The sequence below is a fragment of the Cervus elaphus genome, chromosome X, assembly GCF_910594005.1.
Source record: "Cervus elaphus chromosome X, mCerEla1.1, whole genome shotgun sequence".
NCBI classification, from domain to species: Eukaryota; Metazoa; Chordata; class Mammalia; order Artiodactyla; family Cervidae; genus Cervus; species Cervus elaphus.
The window spans coordinates 124,538,188-124,564,027 of record NC_057848.1 but is presented as its reverse complement, the minus strand read 5'-3'; the positions used below and the strand labels follow the sequence as shown (position 1 = coordinate 124,564,027).

At 44.0% G+C, this 25,840-nt stretch overlaps 1 protein-coding gene across 1 annotated transcript in view; it reads left to right on the top strand.

Annotated features, from left to right (window-relative positions):
* Positions 1–19,903, top strand: part of ITIH6 (inter-alpha-trypsin inhibitor heavy chain family member 6) — a 34,543-nt gene extending 14,640 nt beyond the window's left edge. Inside the window, 22 exon segments of the mRNA XM_043897433.1 lie at positions 4,557–4,604; positions 4,606–4,674; positions 9,587–9,668; positions 9,671–9,754; positions 10,480–10,562; positions 10,564–10,782; positions 10,784–10,994; positions 10,997–11,305; positions 11,308–11,340; positions 11,343–11,409; positions 11,411–11,655; positions 11,658–12,029; positions 12,032–12,119; positions 12,121–12,301; positions 12,538–12,604; positions 15,688–15,780; positions 16,644–16,679; positions 16,865–16,971; positions 18,162–18,269; positions 18,272–18,412; positions 18,414–18,573; positions 19,692–19,903. Of these exon segments, the coding sequence (XP_043753368.1) occupies positions 4,557–4,604; positions 4,606–4,674; positions 9,587–9,668; positions 9,671–9,754; positions 10,480–10,562; positions 10,564–10,782; positions 10,784–10,994; positions 10,997–11,305; positions 11,308–11,340; positions 11,343–11,409; positions 11,411–11,655; positions 11,658–12,029; positions 12,032–12,119; positions 12,121–12,301; positions 12,538–12,604; positions 15,688–15,780; positions 16,644–16,679; positions 16,865–16,971; positions 18,162–18,269; positions 18,272–18,412; positions 18,414–18,573; positions 19,692–19,903 (3,015 nt within the window).
* Positions 19,904–25,840: the final 5,937 nt, after the last annotated feature.

Genomic DNA, 25,840 nt, shown 5'->3' with positions numbered 1-25,840 from the left:
CCATTCCCAAAGAAAGGCAATGCCAAAGAATGCTCAAACTACTGCACAATTGCACTCATCTCACACGCTAGCAATGTAATGCTCAAAATTCTGCAAGCGAGGCTTCAACAGCATGTGAACGGAGAACTTCCAGATGTTCAAGCTGGAAAAGGTGTTCAAACTTCCAGATGTAAAGCTGCCTTTAGAAAAGGCAGAGGAACCAGAGATCAAGTTGCCAACATCCCCTGGATGATAGAAAAAGCAAGAGACCTCCAGAAAAACATCTACTTTTGCTTTATTGACCACTCCAAAACCTTTGACTGTGTGGATCACAACAAACTGGAAAATCCTTAAAGAGATGGGAATACCAGGCCGCCTTAGCTGCCTCCTGAGAAATCTGTACGCAGCTCAAGAAGCAACAGTTAGAACCAGACATGGAGCAACGGACTAGTTCCAAATGGGGAAAGGAGTATGCCAAGGCTGTACATTGTCACCCTGTTTATTTAACATGTATACAGATTACATCATGTGAAATGCCAGGCTGGATGAAGCACAAGCTGGAATCAAGATTGCCGGGAGAAATATCAATAACCTCAGATACGCAGATGACACCACCCTTATGGCAGAAAGCGAAGAGGAACTAAAGAGCCTCTTGATGAAAGTGAAGGAGGAGTGAAAAAGCTGGCTTAAAACTCAACATTCAAAAAAAAAAATTCACAAAACTAAGATCATGGAATCCAGTCCCATCGTTTAATAGCAAATAGATGGGGAAACAATGGAAACCGTGACAGACTTTATTTTCTTGGGCTCCAAAATCACGGCAGATGGTGACTGCAGCCACGAAATTAAAAGATGCTTGCTCCTTGGAAGAAAAGCTATCACCAACCTAAACGGCATATTAAAAAGCAGAGATATTACTTTGCCAACAAAGGTCCGTCTAGTCAAAGCTATGGATTTTCCAGTAGTCATGTATAGATGTGAGAGTTGGACCATAAAGAAAGCTGAGCGCTGAAGAATTGATGCTTTTGAACTGTGTTGTTGGAGAAGATGCTTGAGAGTCCCTTTGACTGCCAGGACGTCAAATCAGTCAATCATACAGGAAATCAGTCCTGAATAATATTGGTGCTGAAGCTGAAGTTCCAATACTTTGGCCACCTGATGTGAAGAACTGACTCATTGGAAAATACCCTGATGCTGGGAAAGATTGAAGACAGGAGGAGAAGGGGATGACAGAGGATGAGATGGTCAAATGGCACCACTGGCTTGATGCACATGAGTTTGAGCAAGCTCTAGGAGTTGGCGTTGGAGAGGTAAGCCTGGCATATCGCAGTCCATGGGGTCGCAAAGTGTCAGACACGACTGAGCGACTGAATTGAACTGATACTCCCATCCAGTGTGTGCTCTGATTCCTGCATCCGCCACACAAGAACCCTTCAATCCACCTACCTACCATTTTATTTGAGTATGCCTGCCTTTCAAAGCCCAACACCCTCACTCCATGAACACCTAATCTATTATGCCCACTACTGCCTGGGTTGGGAAACCTGAATTGAATCACACTGATCTTATTTACTGTCTCCAGGTGGAACAGAGGCATGCAAGAATGACACAAGATGAGAAGTGCTTTGTCAATGAATCTTAAGTATGATGGAATCCATTGTGAGGGGTGAGGAGGTCAGAGAGTGCTCCCTAGAGGAAGTAAAGACATACTGTGGTCTTAAAGAATTCAAAGACATGTGCCAGGTTGGGAAGGATGCTCTCAGAGGCAAAGGCAGTCTAGTAAACTGAGGGCTGCATGATACAAAGAATGGAGGTTGGAAAAATCCAGGGATGTGAAGGGAACTACAAGAGGATTGGAGCTCCTGCAGTGTTAATTTGAGGCTCAGGATATGTTCAGAGGTGAGCCTGAAGGCCATGACTGGTGCAGGGGCTTGATAAGGAATACAAAATTTATGTTGAACATGCCCAGGGAGCGAGCCATGGGAGGGAGTGTTGCTATGAGGTTTGTGTTTAGAAACACCAGACCATGCAGCTGCTGCAAAGATGTGTGGAGGGAAGGGACCTCAATAGAAGCAGGGAAACCAGAGGGAAAGAAGTCCTAACTTGGGGCTTTATTAGTTTGGGACAGTGAGGAAGGGTGGACCTGAGACATATCCAGCAGATCAAACCAGCATGGACTTGTGGCTGAATAGATATGAAGAGTGAGGGACACAGGAGGATTCAGGGTGACACTCAGGTTTGTATGTGGACTGAACATGTGCACGATGGTGCCTCTAAGTGACACACACACACAAGGACAGGATGGGAGGAAGGTAATGAATTTGTTTGGGCAGCATACACTGAAGGCTTCAGCCATCCAAGGGAATGGGTCCAGTGGTGAGTGGGTATGAATTTGTGGAGGGGGACGAGTGAAGAGCATTGGACTGGAGAAGGACTTGTGGGGTCAGCAATGGAGATTCATGGGCTGAACCCAAAAGAGCTAGGGAGGTGACCCAGGCAGAATGTCTAGAGCCATAAGAGCAGATCTAGGATGACAGTTGCTAAAGCAGAGCTTCCCAGTCAAGCAGCTATTGATCTCCACAACCCTTGGGATATCCAGCCCCACCAACTGACATCGGGCTGTTCAGGGTTCTAAATGCCCACCACTTCCCCCACTGTGCCACACAAATGTAATTTTCTTTGCATGCCACGACTGACAAATATTAGGCAACACTACGTATGGAACACAGGAAGAACATGGAGCTGAAGAAAGAGACTGAATCCCATGGGCCTGAGAGCCTGGAGGAGAATAAGGAGCTTTTGTCATCTCTGAATCCCAGGGGACAAGATTCTCCTAAGGACCAGAAGTGATTGTCAATTGTGAACTACATCAGGGAGGTGCAGTCTGAGGAGAACTGAAGTACATCCAGTGAGTTTTCAAACCAACTAGTCATTGCTGCCTTTGGTGAGAGAAGGATCAGTGGTGAGGGTGGGACCTAGGCTCCAGTAGGCAGTGGAGTAAACTGGAGATGAGAAGACCATTACAGCTGTGAGCTCGTTACCTCGGCATGCTACCAGGAAGAAAGGAGCTGGTTTGAAGTTTGGGTGGGATCGGGATGAATGGAGGTTGTCTTAGTGGGTGGAAAAGACAGCAACATTTTTAAATTCTAAAGAAGACCCAGTCGGGTGCATGGGTAGGGTTGGACAGTAGGAGTCAGGCTCCTGTTAGGTCCTGGAGGCTGCGCATGCACGGGATTAGGGAAGGATTGTTTTGTCTTTCAGTAGAGGGATGAGGCATAAAGTCATGTGGACCTTGTGCAAGAGTGGAGCGTGCAGTCCAAGGGACATGGCCTGGCGCCCTTAGTGTTCTCCTGTGGAGGGAAGGGAGACGGTTCCTGAGAACAGTGTGGCATGATAGCTGAAGGGAGTGTGAGAGGTAATGCTGCTGGTTTATAAGATGTGAGGTGTGGCACCACCAGTGAACCTGGGTGCATGGAGAGATGGGATGTGATTTTCCCAGAAGCTCTCACCTACACAGGTATGGGAAGAACATGGAAAGACAGCTAGACTCTGCCTGTTGCTTGGGCAGTTTCAGGGTGTTTGACTCAGGCCTTGGAGGACTGCTGTAGTGTGCAAGGGAAAAGTGCAGACAGAGCCTAAACTTGTGCTTGTGAATTAATTAAAAGGCTGGCATGGAGGGGAAGAGCAGGATGTCCTCCCATCTTCCTTCCTTCTCTCCACTCCCAGTCCTGCCCTCCAAGAGGGGAGGAGATAGTGTGTCTAGCTTTGTGATCAGAGAATGCCTGAATGTCTGAGAGGAGAATGAGCTGGTTATCCTGGGGCAGAGCCTGCTTCAGGCTTCTGGGCAGGACAGACCCTCTGCAAGCCTATACTTCCTTAGGCTGAGCTGCCACTGGTCCTGGGGGCCCTCCCAACTTCCCTCTCCCTTTCCCTCAACTGTCCCAGGCCCCAGGCTCTGCAGAAAGAGAGATGGAGTGGGGGAAGGGGGTCAGCAGCCAATCACATACCTGATAGCCCAAGGCATCTGCACCTGGTCTAACCAATCCCTTCTGAACAAACTGCTCACTCAGCCTCTGCTCCCTCCTCCCCTCCCTGCTCTGCCCAGCAACAGCAGAAAGGAGGCTGAAGGAGGAGAGGGAGGCCCTGCAAACTCCCAGCCCCTGGCAGCAGTGGAGCTGGGCCTCAGACTCACTCTATAGAGAGAGGTTGAAACAGTATTTACAGTTCCTGGAGCCCAGGCAAATAGTCCCTCGGGGCCCTCAAGACTGTACAAGCCCAGCTCTCACAGACAGGAACTCACATATTATAGAGATCCTGATCCTTGGAGCCTTTGGCCTCAAGCCAGTCATTCTCTCTGCACTCAGGGGCAGGCCCTGGGCTGGCAGTCTGACCAGCAGAGATACATAGTTCTGCTGGAGGAGACAGACATTGAGCAAGCAATTCCACAAATGCCTGTTTAATGGCAGCAGTGATAAGGCCTAGGAAGGAAAAGAGTAGAGTTTTATGTAGCAAAATAAGAGAGGACTTGATTTAGACGCTTTCACAGTTTATGTTGATTTCAGTTCTGTTTTCCTCAGATTTACAACGGCTATTTTATTCATGACTTTGCACCCAGAGGCCTTCCAACCTGTTGGTAAAAATGTGGAGTTTGTTTTCGATGTGAGTGGCTCCATGTGTGATACCAAGATGAAGCAGGTAACAGGGACTCTGGGGGTCTTTTGTAGCTTTTGATTTAGAAAACTCAGAAAGCAGAGTGCTGGATCAGTGGTTCCCTGAGACCAGACTCCCTGCCATCCCATCACCCTTCGACCTTATAGGCCTAGGCCTACCTTAGTGTCTTGGTTCCTTATCAATTAGGACCTTCATAGACATGGAGCCCAGTATGACTAATATGCCAAGGATTCTAATGTGAAAAGTGGACAACATGCACGAACAGATGGGAAATTTAACCAGAGAGATTTACACTAAGAAAATTTATAAGAAGGCTTGAAATATAAAACACTGTAACAAGAATGAAAAATGCTTTTTATGGCTCATCAGGGAACTGAACATTGCCAAAGAAAGAATCAGTGAACTTGAAGATATGAGAATAGAAACTTCCCAAACTGAAAAACAAATAGAAAAGAGAATGAAAAAAATAAAAAAGAAAACCAACAGAATATCCAAAAGCTATGTACTTGTACAAAAGTATAACATGTTTAATGGGAATACCATAAGGAGAAGAAAGAATGTTGCAGAAGAAATATTTGAAGGATTAACAGGCACAGATTTTCCAAATAACAAATGACCTCCATCAAATCAGAGGTCCTTGAAGCTCAGAGCACACTAAGCAGGATAAATACTAAAAGATGTGCATGGAGGCATATGCAGAAAATCAAAGACAAAGAGAAATCCTGAAAAAGCCCACAGAAAATATTATCTTTCTTATAGAGGAACAAAGATAAGAATTACATTGAATTTCTCTTGAGAAACCATGCAAGGAAAAAGAGAGGGTAGTGAAATATTTAAAGTGTTGAAGGAGAAAACCACCCAATTTGACAACAAAATTGTCCTTCCAAAATGAAAAATAAAAACTTTATCAGCCAAACCAATATTGAGAGAATTCTCACCAGTAGACCTGTCTTGCACAGCTAAATGTTAAAAGAAATTCTTCAGAGAAGGAAAATGAGATAGCTCAGATACTTGGATCTACATAAAGAAAGGAAGATTGTTAGTGAAATAATAAATAAAGGTAAAGTAATATATTTTATTTTTAAACTAATTGATCTAACAGATAACAATTTACTCAATAATTAGAGCAACTGTGTATTCAGTGATTATAGCTTTTTGATAAGTGAAATTAATGACAGCAGTGCTATAAGGGACAAAAGAAAGGAATTGGACTACTCTGTCACAAGGTACTTGAACTATGCATGAAGTTGTAAAGTGTTATTTGAATGTGGACTTGGATTAACTGTAAAGGCATATTGTAAACTCTAGGGCAACCACTAAGAAATTTTCTTAACATAATGGATATGCTAAGAGACGAGAGAAAACAAGACCATATAAAACACTCAATTAAAATCAAAGAAGTCAGAAAAAAGAGTAAGAGACAAAGCAACAAAGGGAAATGAAGAGAAAGCAGTGTTAAAATATAGCAAATATTAATCTAGCTATATCAGTAATCATTTTAATGATGACTTGTCTAAATATACCAGTTAAAAGATAGAAGCTGTTAGCGTCAATTAAAAGAAAACAAAACAAAAGAACCAACTATATGTTTTCTACTAGAAACCCATTTTAAATATAAAGACACAGATAGATTAAAAGTAACAGGATGGAACCATATGCTATGCTAACACTAACCCAAAGAAAGCTGAACAGCTATATTAATTTCAGACCAAGTACACTTCAGAGCAAGATAATTGTCAAGATTAAGAAGTGCATTATATTATGGAAAAAGGTTGAGTCTCCAAGAAAACATAATAATCCTTACTGTGTATCCAATTGAAATTACAGTGTCAAAATATATGTGGCAAAAATGAATAGAACTGCAAGAAGAAATAGAAAAATCATTCATATAGTTGGAGACTTCAATTTCCTCATATTAGACATGGACATATCCAGCAGACAGAAAATCCGTAAGGACACTGTTGAACTGAATAGCACCATCAATTAATTGGATCTAACTGACATCTATACAATGCTTCATCCAACAATACACATTGGCCCCAAGCTCACATGGAACATTTGCCAAAACAGGCTACATTGTGGGTCATAAAACACACCTTAACAAATTTAAAATAATATAAATCATACAAACTATGCTCTCAGACTAAATGGAATAAAACTGGAAATCAGCAACAGAAAGACAGCTGGAAAATCTCCAAATAGTAGGAGATTAAGCAACACACTTCTAAAAACATAATCTGTCCCTGGATAACAGGAGATTCTTAGGAAAAGTCATCCTTTATGTGTCAGTCCTCTCAATGGAATTAAGAATATGGTGCTCAGCTTCTGATCCCAGAATGTGTGACCTATCCCATCTTATGGCAGGAAAACTTGTTACCTACTTAGGAGCATTCAAGGCATCTTCTATCAGTTTAAGATGTAGAGAGAAAGGCAAGGCACAAGTTCTACATGTGGTTTCTAGAATCCACACATATATAAAAGATTATGCCTTAAATCACTGGATTTAACACCTCCAAAATACACATTTGAGTCCCTGGTCCATCAGTGACTAGCCACTTCACTCTCTGAGCCTCAATGTCATCACTTGTAAGATGAGGATATTATTAGCATCTTGTTTGTTGTGTTGCTGTGAAGATAAAATGAGGTTATGCACCTAAACTACAGTGCCAGGAACATAGCAAGTATCCTATAAATGGTACCTAATACTAGAACCTACATACTATATTCCTTGAGTCTAGTCCTATACTAAATACATCATGGAGAAGGGAGCCAAGGGGAAGTAGCATTCTAAGCCCTGTTCTCAGAAGACACAGTATCTGTATGGAGGATGAAAATATTCCACGTAAGATAATCAGCAAATAGTCTGGGACAGAGAATGTCTGGGTGTGAAAGGCATTGATCAGAGTAGGCAGTCAAGGAAGGGCTGCCCAGAGAAAGAACAACTGAAGTAACTGTGAAGCTATAAATAAATAAAGAGCAAAGTTGTGGAGATGAAATGGAATCTAGGTTAGCTGGGGGCTGGTGAGAAGACCACCCTGGAAGAAACAGATGGTAATGTAGAAGAACAGATTAGAGAGAACAGAAACCAAAGCATGCAAAATTATTGATGTGTTAGTCGTCAGTCATGTCTGACTTTTTTGCAACCACTGTAGCCCACCATGCCCCTCTATCCATGGAATACTCCAGGCAAGAATAATGGAGTGGGTAGTCATTCCCTTCTCCAGGGGATCCAACACTATTAAACTTTAGGGCAGCCCTGGAATCATTGAATTCTGGGTCATGGGGTTCAGAAACCATAGGAACACATGAATCCTAGTGCTCTGAAAGCACAGAGCTTGAACCTTCTAGACCACTACAGTCCAGCAGAACTTTTTTGATGCTGGAAATGTTCTAAAAGTATGTACTTTTAGATGTACTAATTTACTCTCCAATACAGTAGCTGCTGTCCACATGTGGTTATTGAACCCTTGAAATGTGGCTACTGCAAGGGAAGAAACAGAATTTTGATTCTTTCTTCAATTTTAGCTAACATACATTTTGTTAGTTAAAAATACTGCAAAGGTAAACATTAGTTAAATGCTGACAAATATTAGTCTAGTCAAAGCTATGGTTTTTCCAGTAGTCATGTGTGGATGTGAGAGTTGGACCATAAAGAAGGCTGAGCACAGAAGAATTGATACTTTTGAACTGTGGTGTTGGAGAAGACTCTTGAGAGTCCCTTGGACTGCAAAGAGATCAAACCAGTCAATCCTAAAGAAAATTAACCCTGAATAGTCACTGGAAGATTGGTGCTGAAGCTCCAATACTTTGGCCACCTGATGTGAAGAGCCAACTCAGAAAAGACCCTGATGCTGGGAGAGATTGAGAGCAGGAGGAGAAGGGGATGACAGAGGACGAGATGGTTGGATAGCATCACTGACTCAATGGACATGAGTTTGAGCAATCTCAGGGAGACGGTGATGGACAGGGAAGCCTGGCATGCTGCAGCCCATGGGGTCGCAAAGAGTCGGACATTACTGAGTGACTGAACAACAACAATGTACATTTATATTTAAATAACTACATGTGGCTAGCAGTTACCATTGGACAGTGCAGTTCTAAGCTTTGAGCCATTAGAGCCTATAGAGCATTTTGACTTAGGTCTTAGGACTTCTAGATTTACCGAGTGCTAGAGTCAGAAATAGATGGGGAAACAGTGGAAACAGTGTCAGACTTTATTTTGGGGGGCTCCAAAATAACTGCAGATGGTGATTGCAGCCATGAAATTAAAAGACGCTTACTCCTTGGAAGGAAAGTTATGACCAACCTAGATAGCATATTAAAAAGCAGAGACATTACTTTGCCAACAAAGGTCCACCTAGTCAAGGCTATGGTTTTTCCAGTCGTCATGTATGGATGTGAGAGTTGGACTGTGAAGAAAGCTGAGCACCGAAGAATTGATGCTTTTGAACTGTGGTGTTGGAGAAGACCCTTGAGAGTCCCTTGGACTGCAAGGAGATCCAACCAGTCCATCCTGAAGGAGATCAGTCCTGGGTGTTCATTGGAAAGACTGATGCTGAAGCTGAAACTCCAATACTTTGGCCACCTCATGCGAAGAGTTGACTCATTGGAAAAGACCCTGATGCTGGGAGGGATTGGGGGCAGGACAGGGGACGACAGAGGATGAGATAGCTGGACGGCATCACTGACTCGATAGGCATGAGTTTGAGTAAACTCCGGGAGTTGGTGATGGACAGGGAGGCCTGGCATGCTGTGATTCATGGGGTCACAAAGAGTCGGACATGACTGAGCGACTGAACTGAACTGAACTGAGAGTCAGAAAATGTTAAAACCATACAACACTTAGACCTCAATACTTTGTATAGAAAGTGCCTTTCAGTCTTGAGCAAGACCTCAAGTCTTGGTCCATCTCCTTTACTTCATCTATATCCTACAGACTAAAAAGGCAATGAATGTTATCCTTGGTAACCTGTGGGCCAGTGACTACTTCAACATCACCTCCTTTTCTTACACAGTGTCTGCAAAGCTGGAGGCTCCATCCAAGCCACCATCCAGAATGTTCACAGTACTACGGACTACCTGGGCCATATGGAAGATGCTGGTTGTAAGTGTTAGACCTACCGACCCAAATTGGCAGACTCTGGTGACATGGGAAATTCTCCCATCATTCACCCATCCACTTTACCTCTCATAATGTCTGAAATATCACTTTTACATTTTACACAAATATCTTCCTTCATCTGTCTGTGCTTCTTTGCCTAACAGAAAGAGCACAGCTAATTCTCCATGTATTTTAGGGCATATTCCTCTTTGGGGCTGAGTTTCCTCCTCGTAAAGCATTTACTCAAAATAATTTGCTAAAACTTTCGTTTCATATTTTATCAATAATCTAGATATTTATTTCTAAGTATTTTGAGTAAGCTTCTGCCCTGATTTTGGCTTTTGATCAATCCTCTCTCAGACAGCTACTGAAGTATCCCCCTCCCACCACCTCCTGACCATGCAGCCCCTTCTTCCCCTGTAGCATAGAGGTGGGGATGCTATCCTTGAGGAGCTGCCAATCTGACTAGAGAATAAGACATCCCCCAGGAAACAGGCAAAGCAATCTGAGACAGGGAGTGATAAAAGCCAAGGACATGTGGGACCCACTGTCAGATCTCAGGAAGTTTGTGTGGGTGTGGGGAGTTGGGAAGGATAAACAGCGGAAACAGTCTGAGCAAAGATAAGGAGATGTGACTGAGCCTGGGAGGTTGACGAAGTGCTCAGTGTGTCTGGAATGGGGGTAGAAATTACTAGAAAAGGTGGTCTCACAGTCTGCTCTCCAATTAGAGACTGACATCAACACGGCTCTGCTGGCAGCTGCTTCAGTGCTGAAGCATAGCAACCAGGAGCTTGGGAGGAGGCCCAGTGTGGGGGAGGATCCCTCTCATCATCTTCCTGACAGATGGGAAGCCCACAGCTGGGGTGACAACTTCCAGTGTGATCCTCTCTAACATCCATCAGGCACCAAGCAACAAAGTGGCCCTTTTCAGCTTGGCCTTTGGGAATGATGCTGACTTCCCACTGCTGTGTTGTTTGTCCCTAGAGAACTGAGGAGCAGCCTGGCACATATACGAAGACACCAGTGCAGCCCCTACAGCCAGAAGGCCTCTATGAAGCAATCTCCATGTCTCTGCTGGCAGATATGCATCTGGACTACCTGGGTGGCTTGACTGGGGCCTCTCCTTGGGCCATTTTCCCCAACTACTTTGGTGGTTCAGGGCCTGTAGTGGCAGGCGAAGTGCAGCTAGGCAAGTAGGAACTAAACATCCACCTGAAAGCCCATGGCCCCAGGGATCAGCTTCTATGGCCTGCCACAGTGAAGTGGCTGCCAACAGCAGCCAGAAGGCCTTTGGTTGCCCAGAGGAGCCAGCCCCCAATGTAGCCCACTTCATACGTTGCCTTTGGGCCTACATCACCATTACAGAGCTACTGAAGGCATGCTTCCAGGCTTGTGATGCCAGCACTCACCACATGCTGGCTGCCAAAGTCCTCAATCTGTCCCCTTAACAAAATTTTGTCACACCTCTGACTTTACTGGTCATGGCACAACCCAAAGAAGCCAGTGGGAAAGCCAGGAAACAGACTACCACAGATGGACCAGGCACCATCATGCCCTTAGTCATAGCCTAGGGGCAGGCACAACCCAGCCAACCTAGTGCCCTTGGTTTCTCCCAAATAAAAGCTTGTGAAACCAAAGCTCTACTTATCCTCAACTACTCATCTCTACAAAGAAGATGCCCAGTTCCAAGGAATTAAGGCCACTGGGTCAGAGCCCTAGTACCCCATACACCCTTGCATACCCAAAGCCCCAAATTCCAGCATAACAGGATTCTGGAACCTCGGCTCAGCCAAAATTTAGGACAAAACCTCCTCTCATTGTGCTCTCAAATTTTGGTGCCCTATTGCTTCTGAAGTCCAGCACACCATTACATCAGAACCTTGGTACTATATTAGCTATGAATTCAAGACACAAGTCCCACCTCTGAATTCTAGCATTCTAGCCCATCCCCAAACTGGCCCTATGAAACATGCTACTCTGCTGTATTCCAAACCTGGTGCTCCATTACAACCTAAACGAGATGCCTCATCACTCCTGCAACCTGAGGTACTTATACCACAATCAACTAAAAGCCTGTCACAGCCCAGGCCTGAATTCTCCACACATCAGATCCTCAAATACCCACCACACACCGCAGCAAGGGCTCTTGCTCCTAAGACCCCAAACAACATGCCATATCCTAGACCTGGGATCCTCTTACCTAAGACCCCTAAAATTCCATTACCTCTTAAACCTAGTGCTCCCCCTCACCAACCTTCCCTCAGTTTATCACTTTCCAATCTAGGACACCAACTCCTAATAAACCCAAAATCCCATTACCTTCCAGGCCTGCCAAGCTCAGGCCCCCACCTCCAGAGGCTTTGCATACTCCCAAGCACAGTCTCAAGTCTCACAAGTCCCAGCAGTACCATGACCATTTCTGCCCTTGGAGAATTCATCATTACTCCCTTTCATCCCACCCTACCCTCTCTGCTGCCCCCTGAAAGGCTCTGGCATCAGCATGACCTGTTGCCAGAGCCCCAAAGCACCACCTGTGTCTATGAACAAGAGGTCCAGCCACACGGGAATAGAGAATAGAGAGCACTAAGAACCAGAAGCCCGTGCAGATTTTCATGATTTAAGCCACTTGCTTGCTTTGAGACTTTAAACGAGATACTTGACTTCTCTGGGCTTCAGCACATAGGCACAGAATTAGAGGCCATGGGAGAGAAGGGATGTTAAGACTGGGAAATGCACAGAAACAAAATGGCCAAGCTGTGGCTTTGACATTTGCTTTGTTGGACAAGAGACTTGCTTATGCTTCACAAGCAGAGAAGGGATGTGGGGTTATAAATGGGAGCACCCCTGGGCAAGGTAGGTCTGATTGGTTGTCTTGTGCTCCATAAACAGCCCTGCTTTTTTTTTTCCATTTATTTTTATTAGTTGGAGGCTAATTACTTCACAACATTGCAGTGGGTTTTGTCATACATTGACATGAATCAGCCATGGATTTACATGTATTCCCCATCCCGATCCCCCCTCCCACCTCCCTCTCCACCCGATTCCTCTGGGTCTTCCCAGTGTACCAGGCCCGAGCACTTGTCTCATGCATCCCACCTGGGCTGGTGACCTGTTTCACCATAGATAATATACATGCTGTTCTTTCGAAACATCCCACCCTCACCTTCTCCCACAGAGTTCAAAAGTCTGTTCTGTACATCTGTGTCTCTTTTTCTGTTTTGCATATAGGGTTGTCGTTACCATCTTTCTAAATTCCATATATATGTGTTAGTATGCTGTAATGTTCTTTATCTTTATGGCTTACTTCACTCTGTATAATGGGGTCCAGTTTCATCCATCTCATTAGAACTGGTTCAAATGAATTCTTTTCAATGGCTGAGTTATATTCCATGGTGTATATGTACCACAGCTTCCTTATCCATTCATCTGCTGATGGGCATCTAGGTTGCTTCCATGTCCTGGCTATTATAAACAGTGCTGCGATGAACATTGGGGTGCACGTGTCTCTTTCAGATCTGGTTTCCTCAGTGTGTATGCCCAGGAGTGGTATTGCTGGGTCATATGGCAGTTCTATTTCCAGTTTTTTAAGAAATCTCCACACTGTTCTCCATAGTGGCTGTACTAGTTTGCATTCCCACCAACAGTGTAAGAGGGTTCCCTTTTCTCCACACCCTCTCCAGCATTTATTGCTTGTAGACTTTTGGATAGCAGCCATCCAAACAGCCCTGCTTAATGAGAAGAATATAAAAAATGAGGAAGATGATGACAGTTGTCTAAATTTTCCAAAGGCTGTGAAATAATGTTTACATTTTTTTATTTTTAATTGAAGGATAATTGCTTTACAGAATTTTGTTGTTTTCTGTCAAATCTCAACATGAATCAGTCGTAGGTATACATATGTCCCCTCACTCCTGAACCTCCCTCCCATCTCCCTCCCCATCCCACCCCTCTAGGTTGATACAGAGCCCCTGTTTGAGTTCCCTGAGACATACAGCAAATTCCCATTGGCTATCTATTTTACATATGGTAGTGTAACTTTCCATGTTATTCTCTCCATACAGCTCACCGTCTCCTCCCCTCTCCCCATCTCCATAAGTCTGTTCTCTATGTCTGTTTCTCCATTGCTGCCCTGCAGATAAATTCTTCAGTACCATCTTTCTTGATTCCATATACGTACATTAGTATGTACGTATTAGTATATGTACATTAGTAATACGTACATTAGTATTAGTATTAGTATATGATATTTATCTTTCTCTTTCTGATTTACTTCACTCTGTAAAATAGGCTCTAGGTTCATCCACCTCGTTAGAACTGACTCAAATGCATTCCTTTTTATGGCTAAGTAATATTCTATTGTGTATATGTACCACAACTTCTTTATTCATTCATCTGTCAATGGACATTTAGGTTGCTTCCATGTTCTAGCTATTGTAAATAGTGCTGCAATGAACATTGGGGTACAAGTGTCTTTTTCAATTTTGGTTTCCTCAGGGTATATACCTAGGAGTGGGATTGCTGGGTCATATGGTGGTTTTATTTCTAGTTTTTTACATTTGTTAGCTCTTCCTATGTACAGGTACTGATCTACAGATTGTACTTGTAGTCTTCATTTAATTCTCACCAAAAAACTCTTATTATCTGGATTTTACTCATGGGGAAACTGAAGCACAGAGAAGTAACCTAACTTATTCCACATCACACCTCTAGTAAGAGATTTGAACCTACACACTTTGGTCCCATGATGAATGTGATTCACTACTTCACTATTCACCTTCCTGAGAGGAGTGACATTTCCCAGGTGACCTTATAGGGTAGGATTAGAACCAGTTGGGGGTGACAATAATTCACAGGGATAGAAATTTGGGCATGACATTCTTGACATACCCCTTTCCTTCACCATCCTCCCTCCCAGTATCCCATCTGTCTTTAATTCCTGACACAGTTATCTCTGTTTGTCAAATTCACCCACTTCTCACTACCCCAACTGTCACTATCTTAGGGCAGACTACCATTGTGCCTCACCTAGAAAACTGTTCCAGACTCATCACTTGTTTTCTTGCTTCCTTTTTTGAGACATTCTCTTGGACATTCTTCCTCAGCAAAGGGATCATTTAAAAACATATATCACTTCATGTCTCTTCCCTACTTAACTCCCCTCAAGGGTTTCCTATCATATTTATCATTTCTTATCATACTTTTTAGAATAAAGTTCAAAGTCCTTTTTATGAGCTGCAAGTCCCTGCATGACCTGCCCTCTATCCCATACCTCTCTGACCTCACCTTCTCTGACTCACACTCCTCCTGTTCCTCCAATAGGCCCTACCCTCTCCCCTGCCTTCACTCGGGGACTCTTCCAAGCTGTTCCCCCTGCTTGAAAATTGCTCTGACCTGCTTTGCCCTGCCCCTACCTACCACCCTCATTTCTTCCATTGTCACTTAAGCTCCAGATCATGCCTTAAATATCAACTCAAATGTCCTTCTTACCCCTTACTACTGCTCCACACTGTGTTGAGTACCTGCAACTCCCTCAGTCATTCTATTCTTTCTTTCTTATAGCATTTGTCACAATTGGTAATTATAATTTCATTCATGCCTGCCTTCCCAACTAAAATATGAGCTTCACCACGTCAGAAATCATGACTGACTTTTTCACCACCATGTTCCTGATGCTTAAACAGCACCTGAATGAATAAATAAATGATCAAGTGAATGCGTGCATAAATGCTATAAGGAAGAATTTTGAACATAACTGAGCTTGAAAAACTAAGACGCCATGGGGAGCATGAGGTCTCAGTCTTGGCAACACGCAAGGTCAGATTGGGAAGCCAATGAAGACTTTCCTAATCAGAAGGAAGGTATGCCTTTTGGTGGGCTGGAGACATCTTTGCCCTCAGAGTGTGAAGGATTTCTCCTATTTCTTTTACACTTGGCAGGGAATCCACATTGGGACAGCAATTCTGAAAAGATCTTTGGAGGAGATAGAGGCAGCATGAAATCTCAGGAAAGTTCTGCAGTACTAGCGAAAGGTGAACAAAGAGCTCCCCCGACAAAGACCCCCAAGCTTTCATTATGTTAATAATATATAACAAAGTTCTAGAAATCTACAGTAAGAAAAATGAAGACAATCCAATTGAAAATTGACTTAAAACCAGCACTTCAAAAAGAACAAATGTCCAACTTCTTAAGTCATAATGAAAATGCAAATTAAAATATTAACATGGGACTTCCCTGGTGACACAGAGGATAGGAATCTGCCTGACAATGCAGGAGACAGTGGTTCGATCCCCGGTTTGGGAAGATCCCACATGCTGTGGGGCAACTAAGCCTGTGCATCACAACTACTGAGCCAACACTCTAGAGCCCACATGCTGCAACTACTAAAGCTCACTCACCCTAGAGCCCATTCTCTGCAACAAGAAAAACCATCACTATGAGAAGCCCATGCAGCACAAGGAAGAGTAGCCCCCACATGCAGCAACTAGAAAAAGCCTACACACAGCAAGGAAGAGCCCCAGGTGCTTCAACAAAGACCCAGTGCAACCAAAAATAAAATAAATCAATAAAATTTTAAAATAACATTTGAGCTGACCTAGAAGAATGAGTAGAAATTGAATATTACTAGTTAAAAGAAGGAGAACATTCCAAGTAGCAGGAGAAACAGAAACAATGGGGTCACTAGCAAGATAAGGCAAGGTACCCATAAGAATATTCAGTTCAGTTAGGCTGGAGCATACAGAGAAGAGTGGAGAGCTAAGCAGGGACTAGATACCAGAAAAGACTTAAATACTGAGCTCAGGAATTTGGGGTGACTCAGAGGCCAGGGGGCCCCAGAGTTACTAGGAATGTAATAATCAGTCTCCTATCAACACAGTCCTCCTATCTTTTGCAGGCATGTTGCCAAGCATCTTCACTTTCTCATCCTTGAATAAGCCAGCCACCCTTACTGACTTATTTGAGTATAGGACAGCTTGTGCACTGGGAATGGGGCTGGACTGTCTCTCTGGGGAAATAAACATGGCCTACTATCTTCCCCTCCTCTCTCTTTCCCTCTCCTCACCTCCCATACCTTCTAAGGCTATAACTACAGAGTTGTGCCTCCTGCCTTGCAACAAATGGGACCCCACTTTGTGATACACATCCCACACTCAGAAGAGAGGAACTTCTTCACACTGGATGAGCATCCAGGGGATCTGCTACAACTCATAGATGACCCAAAGACAGGGGAGAGCACCAAAGACTATCTCATATAACTCCACAGCCAAATATACATGTCAACACCCCCAGACATTTGTGGACTAATACAAACACATAGCAGTGCACCTCACTAACATACAAGTGCATACTCAGACACATGAAAACACAAATACACTCTAACACCAAGACACTCATAGATACACATACACATACCAGGGCATACAGTAAACTCACAAAAACTCACATCCAGGGACATATATTTTGACACTTTCCACACCTACGCATAGTAACATACAAATATGCAACCAGATACATATTGCTGCATAATACATGCCCAGATATACACAATGACACATATATAAACATACATACACTGATAACCCCAGAGTCACCCCAATTCACAAGAATTCAACACACAGAGGCACACACACTCTGCTACTCTAGATACATAAAACACACCAATGTACACAAATTCCATGATAGACAGACAGATGCATACTCACTGACACCCCCAGATACATAATATGTACCAACACACAACCAGACACACATGACATAAACTATTGACCAAGATTTATAATGCTAAGATATCCAGCATGAGTCCTAAGTCTATTCAGTCTTGTCCAACTCTTTGCGACCCTATAAACTATAGCCCACCAGGCTCCTCTGTCCATGGGATTCCCAAAGCAAGAATGCTGGAGTGAGTTGCCATTTCCTCCTCCAGGGAATCTTCCCAGGGATCGAACCCCAGTCTACTATGTCTCCTGCATTGGCAGGTAAGTTCTTTACCACTAGCGCCACCTAGGAAGCCCAGAGACACATATCCAGAGACATATATAAACATACAACCAAAAAATATACACTCTACCATAACATTTTTCCCAAATATACAGATGCACTGATATGCCCAGAGATAGTCAGATGAATGGAACTAAACACACACATTTACACATTCAGAGGCAAGCACACACATGCAAACAGCCCCACTGGGGTAAGCATGCACACATATACATACATGCTCACACACTGCACAGGAACGAGCAGCTGGACAGGCTATGGTAGAAGCACTATCCTCAGGAGCTAGCACTCTAACCACAAATCTGCACCACTTCATCTGAATTTCAGGCACTGAGACTTCACCCCTCCTGTGCTATGAGTGACCATGTGAATGACAATGTGAAACTCTGTGCTCCCGGTAAGCATTCTTCTCCCCGCAGGGCTGCATGTGAGTAGACAGCTGCTTAGGGCACCATCAAGGCCAGGTCACAAGGACCAGATCTGTACCTACTTCCAGGTAGGTCTGTAGGCCTGTACCAATCCTGTGTTGGCCCTGTGGGCCCCTGTAAACCCTGGGCCTACACTGTTTCCATTACCCACAGTTCCATATCTGTGCAAGGTAAGGGTACCTTGCTTCTGTCCTGGGACCAGCCTGCACTACTGAAAAGGCCCTAGCTAGAGCTCCAGTGTGACTGCTGCAGCATGTTAAACCCTCTACCTTGGGCTTTATCTTGAGTTCCTAGGTCTCCAGCACCACTACCAGAACCCCAGCATCCTGTAACTACCACACCTGGGGTTCTATATGGTCAGTGGCTCAAGTCTCAGCCCCTTGGCCCATGGCCTACTGGGTAAGTGTTACTGAGGCTGATAGTGGTCAGGGAGCACCAGTCCCAAGAGAAACTCTGCCACAGTGAAAGGTCAGTTAGCCCCCAGCACCTCGACCCTCAAACCACAAAGAAGAATCAGAACCAAGCTCTGCCCTTGGAGAGCTCCTGGTCTAGGAAGAAGACAGACCCAGACATGGATAGTGATCCCAGTGAGTTATCAGTGCTAGACAGAAAGCAGTCCAGGGAGCTGGAGGAATCCAGGGTGAGGCACCTTGCCCAGCCTTGGAGCTCAAGAAAGATCTCCTGTAGGAGAGAGACCTGCACTGAGTATGGAAAGCTAAGCAAATGTGTAGAGGAAAAGAATGGAGATTGGAGGAGATGGAGCTGGAGTAGTCAGACCAGAGTGCCCACATGAAGAATTTGACTTTTCCTGAAGACAATGGGAGTCATGAAAAGGTATAGGCAGGAGAAAGTGAATGTGAAAGTTGCTCAGTTGTTTCGGACTCTGAGGCCACATGGACTGTTGCCCATCAGGCTCCTCTGTCCATGGAATTCTCCAGGCAGGAATACTGGAGTGGGTACCCATTCTCTTCTCCAGGTGATATTTCCGACCCAGGGATTGAGCCCTCATCTCTGCATTGCACACAGATTATTTACCATCTGAGCCATCAGGGAAGCAGGAGAAAGATACAGTCAGATCTGAGTATTACAAAGATCCCTCTGGATGTTGCTGTAAAGGGGGATTGCAGAAAGCCAAACTGTAGGTCAGGAGACACTATCAGAACCTGAGGCTGAGACCCCCACCAAAGAATTTGGGCAGTGATGGTGGATTGGACAGATATTTTTACTTCCTTTGAACCTCCTCACTTCTTTAATCTAACTTGTCGTCTCCTTCAAGCCAAACTGTACCCTGTCTGTTGCCATCTCATCCACTTTGGCTCTCTACTTTCATACTACATTCCTGTCCCATCTGACTCCTCCACAAATCACACAGTGCTCAGTCTCTTCCCTCCTCCAGGCCTTTGCCTCCTCTCCTCTCTCCTACTTTTCTTTCAAGGTTCCCTGCTTTAGGATCCTCTCAGAGTTATCAGTGGGACTCAGGACACTGACCTGACTGGTATTCCATCTCTCTCTGTCAGGACAGTTCCAGCATGCAGACATCAAGCTGGTGGCAGGGCCTATGGGGCCAAAACTGAGGAGGTACCAGGGCCCAGATGTGCCTGTGGTACTAGGCAAGAAGCTGCTGAAGGACTCACCAAGACTGTTGCCCCACTGAGCTTCCTGCTGACTGGTGAAATGCTCTCATGTACAGTGGTTTCTGGGCCAACCCTACATTGCCTATGTCCTGTGATGGTCCCTGAACCTCACAGCCAGGAGACCTGAGTTTAGGTGACTCAGAGGCCAGGGCACAGGGTTGACCAGGAACAAAGCCCTGAGGACATGAAAACACACAGGGACACACACACTAACATAGGCACTAAATGATACATTCACCAGAACACGTACACGAAGATATGCAGATCTATGGACCTAGAGGCTTCGAGACTCCTACCTCCTAACAGTCTTTACTGTCTCCAGTCTGTACCCTTTTTAATCCATACTTCAGAGCAACCTTAGAAGTGACTTCCTTAAAACAAAAACCTGAGGCACCAGTACTCCTCACAACCTTCTCTGGCTCCCATGGCTTATTTAAAGCTCTTACAGTTCCCCTAGGTTTTCCCAAGTGACTCAGTGGTAAAGAATCTGCCTGCCAAAGCAGAAGATGCAGAAGATGTGGGTTCAGTCGGGTCAGGAAGATCCCCTAGAAGAGGAAATGGCCCCCACTCCAGTATTCTTGCTGGGAGAATCCCATGGGCAGAGGAGCCTGGTGGGCTATAGTCCATAGAGTCACAAAGACTCAGACATGACTGCATGACTATGCATGCACATATACACAGTTCCTCTAACAAACCCACCAATCAGCCCTTGCATGTGCTTTTCCTTCTATGTGGGATTCCCTTCCTTGGCTTCATTCAGGTAAATGTTGCACATTCTTCAAGTCTTAGTTGTCACTTCCTCTAGGAAGCCTTCCCTGACCCCTCCCATAGATTGAGTTTGGACCCCTGTGTTCCCACAGCCCACCCCCATTCCATTCAAATTCACCTTTCATACTATGTACTTACTTGTACATACTGTGTGCATACTATTTACTTGTCTGGATCCCTTACTTAGACAGTGAGCTACTTGAGAGCAAGGACATTTTCTAAATCATCTATGTTGGCACCCCACTCCAGTACTCTTGCCTGGAAAATCCCATGGACAGAGGAGTCTGGTAGGCTGCTGTCCATGGGGTCGCTAAGAGTCGGACACGACTGAGCGACCTCACTTTCACTTTTCACTTTCATGCATTGGAGAAGGAAATGGCAAACCACTCCATTGTTCTTGCCTGGAGAATCCCAGGGACGGGGGAGCCTGGTGGGCTGCCGTCTATGGGGTTGCGCACAGTCAGACGTGACTGAAGCGACTTAGCAGCAGTAACAATGTATCCCCAGTTCTTAGCACTTAGTAGGTGCTTAGTAAATAATTGCTGAATGAATAAATGAATGAACAAAAAAGGATCCCATGACACAGCAGTAGACACACACATATACTACTCACAACCAAAGTCACAAGATCACACACAGAAATAGCTATGAGGACATAGATATGAATGGGTAGAGACAGAGACATATGGAAATACAAGGATTTCAAAATAAACAGAATAGACATAGGGGCATATAGACATACAAAGATGGGGGCAGGAAACCAGAGTGATAGCATCAGGGACATAAACCCAGAGAAACAGATGCTCTCTGGCTGAGCTTCTATATCCCCATTTTGAGGTGCTATCTCTGTCACAAAGATAGAGGCAGAGAGACAAAAATGAGGTCACCCAGGAACAGGCACACAGTGACTAATATGAAGACACTGAGACATAATAACATACAAAATGAAAAGATAGAGATTCAGACACAGAGACACAAGGACACAGAGGTAACCAGGGAGACATCGGTCAAGACCCTAGTCTTGGTCTTGACATTGATCAAGACCACAGTCTTGGTCTTGACGTTGACCAAGACCACAGTCTTGGTCTTTGGCCAAGATCACACCAAGGACAGAGAGGTAGAAACACACAGACATGATGGCATGCAGACATGGGATGTGGGATGAGAAGAGAACACAGAGACATAAGACCTGAAACCTATAAGGACATAGAAAAAGATTCAATGTTACACAGATACAGACTTGGTGATAAAGAGACAAGGACACACACACATGCAGAGGAACACACTAAGAATGAGACAGAAGCATAGATTTATACAGTTAGAGATCCAACGACAAAGACATGGGAACCAGACACCTCAGCCATGACAAACACCATTGAAGAGATAAGTTTCAGATCAGGTAACAGACATAAGGACAGGCAAGATAAGCCCAGGAGTAATGGGGATATTGTGACACAGTGACAGGGATATAGGAATTCAGAATGAGAAATCTTAGAACAAGTAGACATGGGGATGTGAACCCACAAACATAGTCATATAGATACAGGATAGACATAAGGACAGAAACATAGACACACTTCTGGAAGGATCAAAATAGGAATAAAGAAACCTAGACATAGAGAGACAAACACACAGAACATAAGCAAATGGGCAAAGACACTGAACCAAGATACACCTGGGGATGCCCAGAAATAGAGACACAAAAAAGGAACCAAGGCCACAAATGAAAGGATAGGGACAGTGACTCAGACCCAGGGACACAGAGATAGTGGATAAAAAATAAAAAGACATGGATCCAGACACCAGACACAAATAGAGAGACAGTGACACAGACATGGTGAGTCAGATCAAAACAAAAACAGGGACAGAGCAAGACAAAAAGAGGAACCAATACAAAGAAACACCCTGACAGACCCACAGAAACAAGAACACAGTCATGAGAATCTAAATAAAAAGATCTATGGACTAAGAAAGAATGGTATTGAGGCACAGAGCAACTTAAGACACAGCCATAGCAACATCAAGAAACTAATACAGAAACATTGGCAAAAGTTGGAGAAAATAAATGGAGAAGTAGGGTAAATGCTAAATCACAGACATGGAGAGCCAAGCTCCAGAGATGCACAGACTCAGGGATTCACCAACAAAGGGCACATGGAAGGAGGCATATGCAGATTCATGAGTACAGACACTAGAACACAGAGGCTCAGAGAGAGACACCCAGAACAGGAATACAGAGGTTCCAGGACACACTTACAGTGGATCATGAAAGTTCAGGGATATGCAAAACTTGGGGATGCAGAGAGATAGGAACACACAGATACTGGAACACACAGAGGCTCATGAATGCCCTGACACAGTGATGCACAAACACTAGATCCTAGATCACATGCAAAGACTCAGGGACACGCAGATTCAAGGAACAGCAAAGACACAAAGACATAAAAACTCTGGAAAGTGCAAAGATCCAGGAACATGTAAAGATTCAGGAACACAAAAATTCAATGGTGAACAGAAAAAGGTTTGCATCAACACTCAAACAGAAAGGCTCATTGGATGCCCAGACACTAATATGCAGAGATCCATGGGCACACAGAGATAGGGAGATATAGACCACTAGAGCACAGAGGTTCAAGATATGCAAAGACTCAAGTACACTGAAGGATAAGGATACACAGATACTAACATACAGAGATCAGGGACACACAGAGACAACAGACAGAAGCAGGAGAATACAGTCAGAGACTCCGAGAAACCCAGAGAAGTGAACACACAGACACTGAAATAAAAAGACCAATAGAGTGTATAAGACAGGAGCATAAAGAACGGGAAACAGAAACTCACAGAATTATAGGGAACCAAGGATATGCAGATAGTGAACTACAATATGCAAAGGAAACCACAGACACCAGACACAGAGACACTGAGACACAGAAACCTTGAGAAACTAAAATATGCAGACACTGAAACACAGCCAAACACTTGCTCATACAGATACTAAGAGGCGCATACCCCTTGGGAAATATAGCCAACCACTAAAACACAGAGAGACACTGGAATATACTAATACAACACACAATGATACTAGAACAGTCATCAGAACACACTGGGATGCTGGCACACAGAAACAATGGGACCAGACACTACCACACAGGTACTGGTATACACAGACACTGGGATATACAAACAGAAGGATACATAGAACCTGGGACACACACACACACATACACACACACACATAGGACACAAGGAAACTGAGGCATAGAGACTGAAATATGAAAAAACTGAAACTCGGGATCATACTGAGACTAGAATACACAAAAATAGAATATAGATATTGAAGCACAGAAACATAAGGACATATAAAAACACTAAGACATACAGACACTTTGCCTCACAAACAGTGGAACAAGCAAACACTGGAATATACATACACTGAGGTACTCTGACATCAGAACACACAGAAATTGGGACACATCCTGGGACATACAGTTATTGAGGCACATACAGACATGGAACCACCATAGAACCACCACAAAACAGGATCAAACAGATGTTGTGACACACAGACACTGGGCTACAGGTACTGAAGTATACAAACACTGAAATTAAGAGACATACACAACATGCAAACAGTCACTGGGGTTCACAAACCATGGGACATATAAAAATTCTGTGCATCTCTGTGTCAGGGCATTTGTGAGCCTCTGTGTATTCTAGTATCTGTGTTTTCCTATCTTTGTGCACAGAGATTGGAACATACACAGACATAAAGACACACAGATACTAGAACATACAGTCATTAGGACATCAACAAATATTGGGACACCCAGCCATTAGAGTACAGAGAGGCTGTGACCTATAGGTACTGGGAATTATATCTACACTGTGACACACAGTCATTTTGACAAACAAACTGTTGCACAGTCAGAAGTAGACAGAAACAGGGACTTATAGACATTAAAGTACATAGACACTGGGATACATAAACATTTAGACACAGCTACTTGAGTGTATAGACAATGGGACACAGCCCCTGACACACATAGACACTTGGATATACAGAAACACTGGGAGATACAGTCACTAGGGACACTAGTGAAACTTGACCTAGACACTGGGACCTAGACACTGGGAAACAAGGTACATAAACACTGAGAAAAAAAAAATCACTGGGACATACAGACACTGAGACACACAAACACTGATACATAGAGATGTGTGGTACACAATGGAATACATAAACATCAGGGTCCTCCCAAACTAGGATATACAGACAGCAGAAAACATACAGACACTGACATATACAGTAGCAAACACTTAAGCCTACAGATACTGGAACACACAAACACTAGGACATACAGTGTGATACAGTCATGAGGCACACAAACACTGAGACTCAGACAGACTACAACATGCTAACAAAGGGACACAGTCACTGAAATATGTAGACACTGGGATACACAGACTCAAACACACAGAAACTGGGATACAGTCACTAAGCACACGAAACACTGAAATACATAGACACACTGCAACATGCTTACTCTGGAACACACAATCACTTTGGAACATACAAACACTGGGACAAACAAACACTGACAGATAATAGAACATACAGTACATTGGGACTTGCACAGACACTAGGATACATAGACATTGGAACTTACAGACATGGGGATATACTGACACTGGGACAAACAGACGCTCTTTTCACAGATATTGAGACACACAGACACTAGTACAAAAACACTAGGGCACATAGAGTGGAATAGACACTGAGACTGAGGCACACAGAAACACTGAAACTAAGCTATACAACCAACATGCTGGCACACAGACACTGGGGGCACATGGACACTAATGCACTAATTTACAGAGAAAAAGAGAAACTGGTATACATAGACATCATGGTACACAGATACAGGCAGAACTTAAGACACATAGAAACTTTGATATACAGTGACTTGGGGATATATAATCATTGAGACAGACCCTGGGAACATAGATACTGGTGCATAGTCACTAAGAAACAGACACTGGGATATACAGGCACTGGACCACATGGATATCAGTGCATACACATGAGGTACACAGACATTGGGACACACTAAAACTAGGACAGTCACAGATTCTACAACACACAGACACCAGGAATCACAAGCATTGGGATATACAAACGCTGGGGCCTACAGATATGAGAACCACAGAAAGTAATGCTCTTAAACACTGGAATATACTGTCACTAGGAAATATACAACATT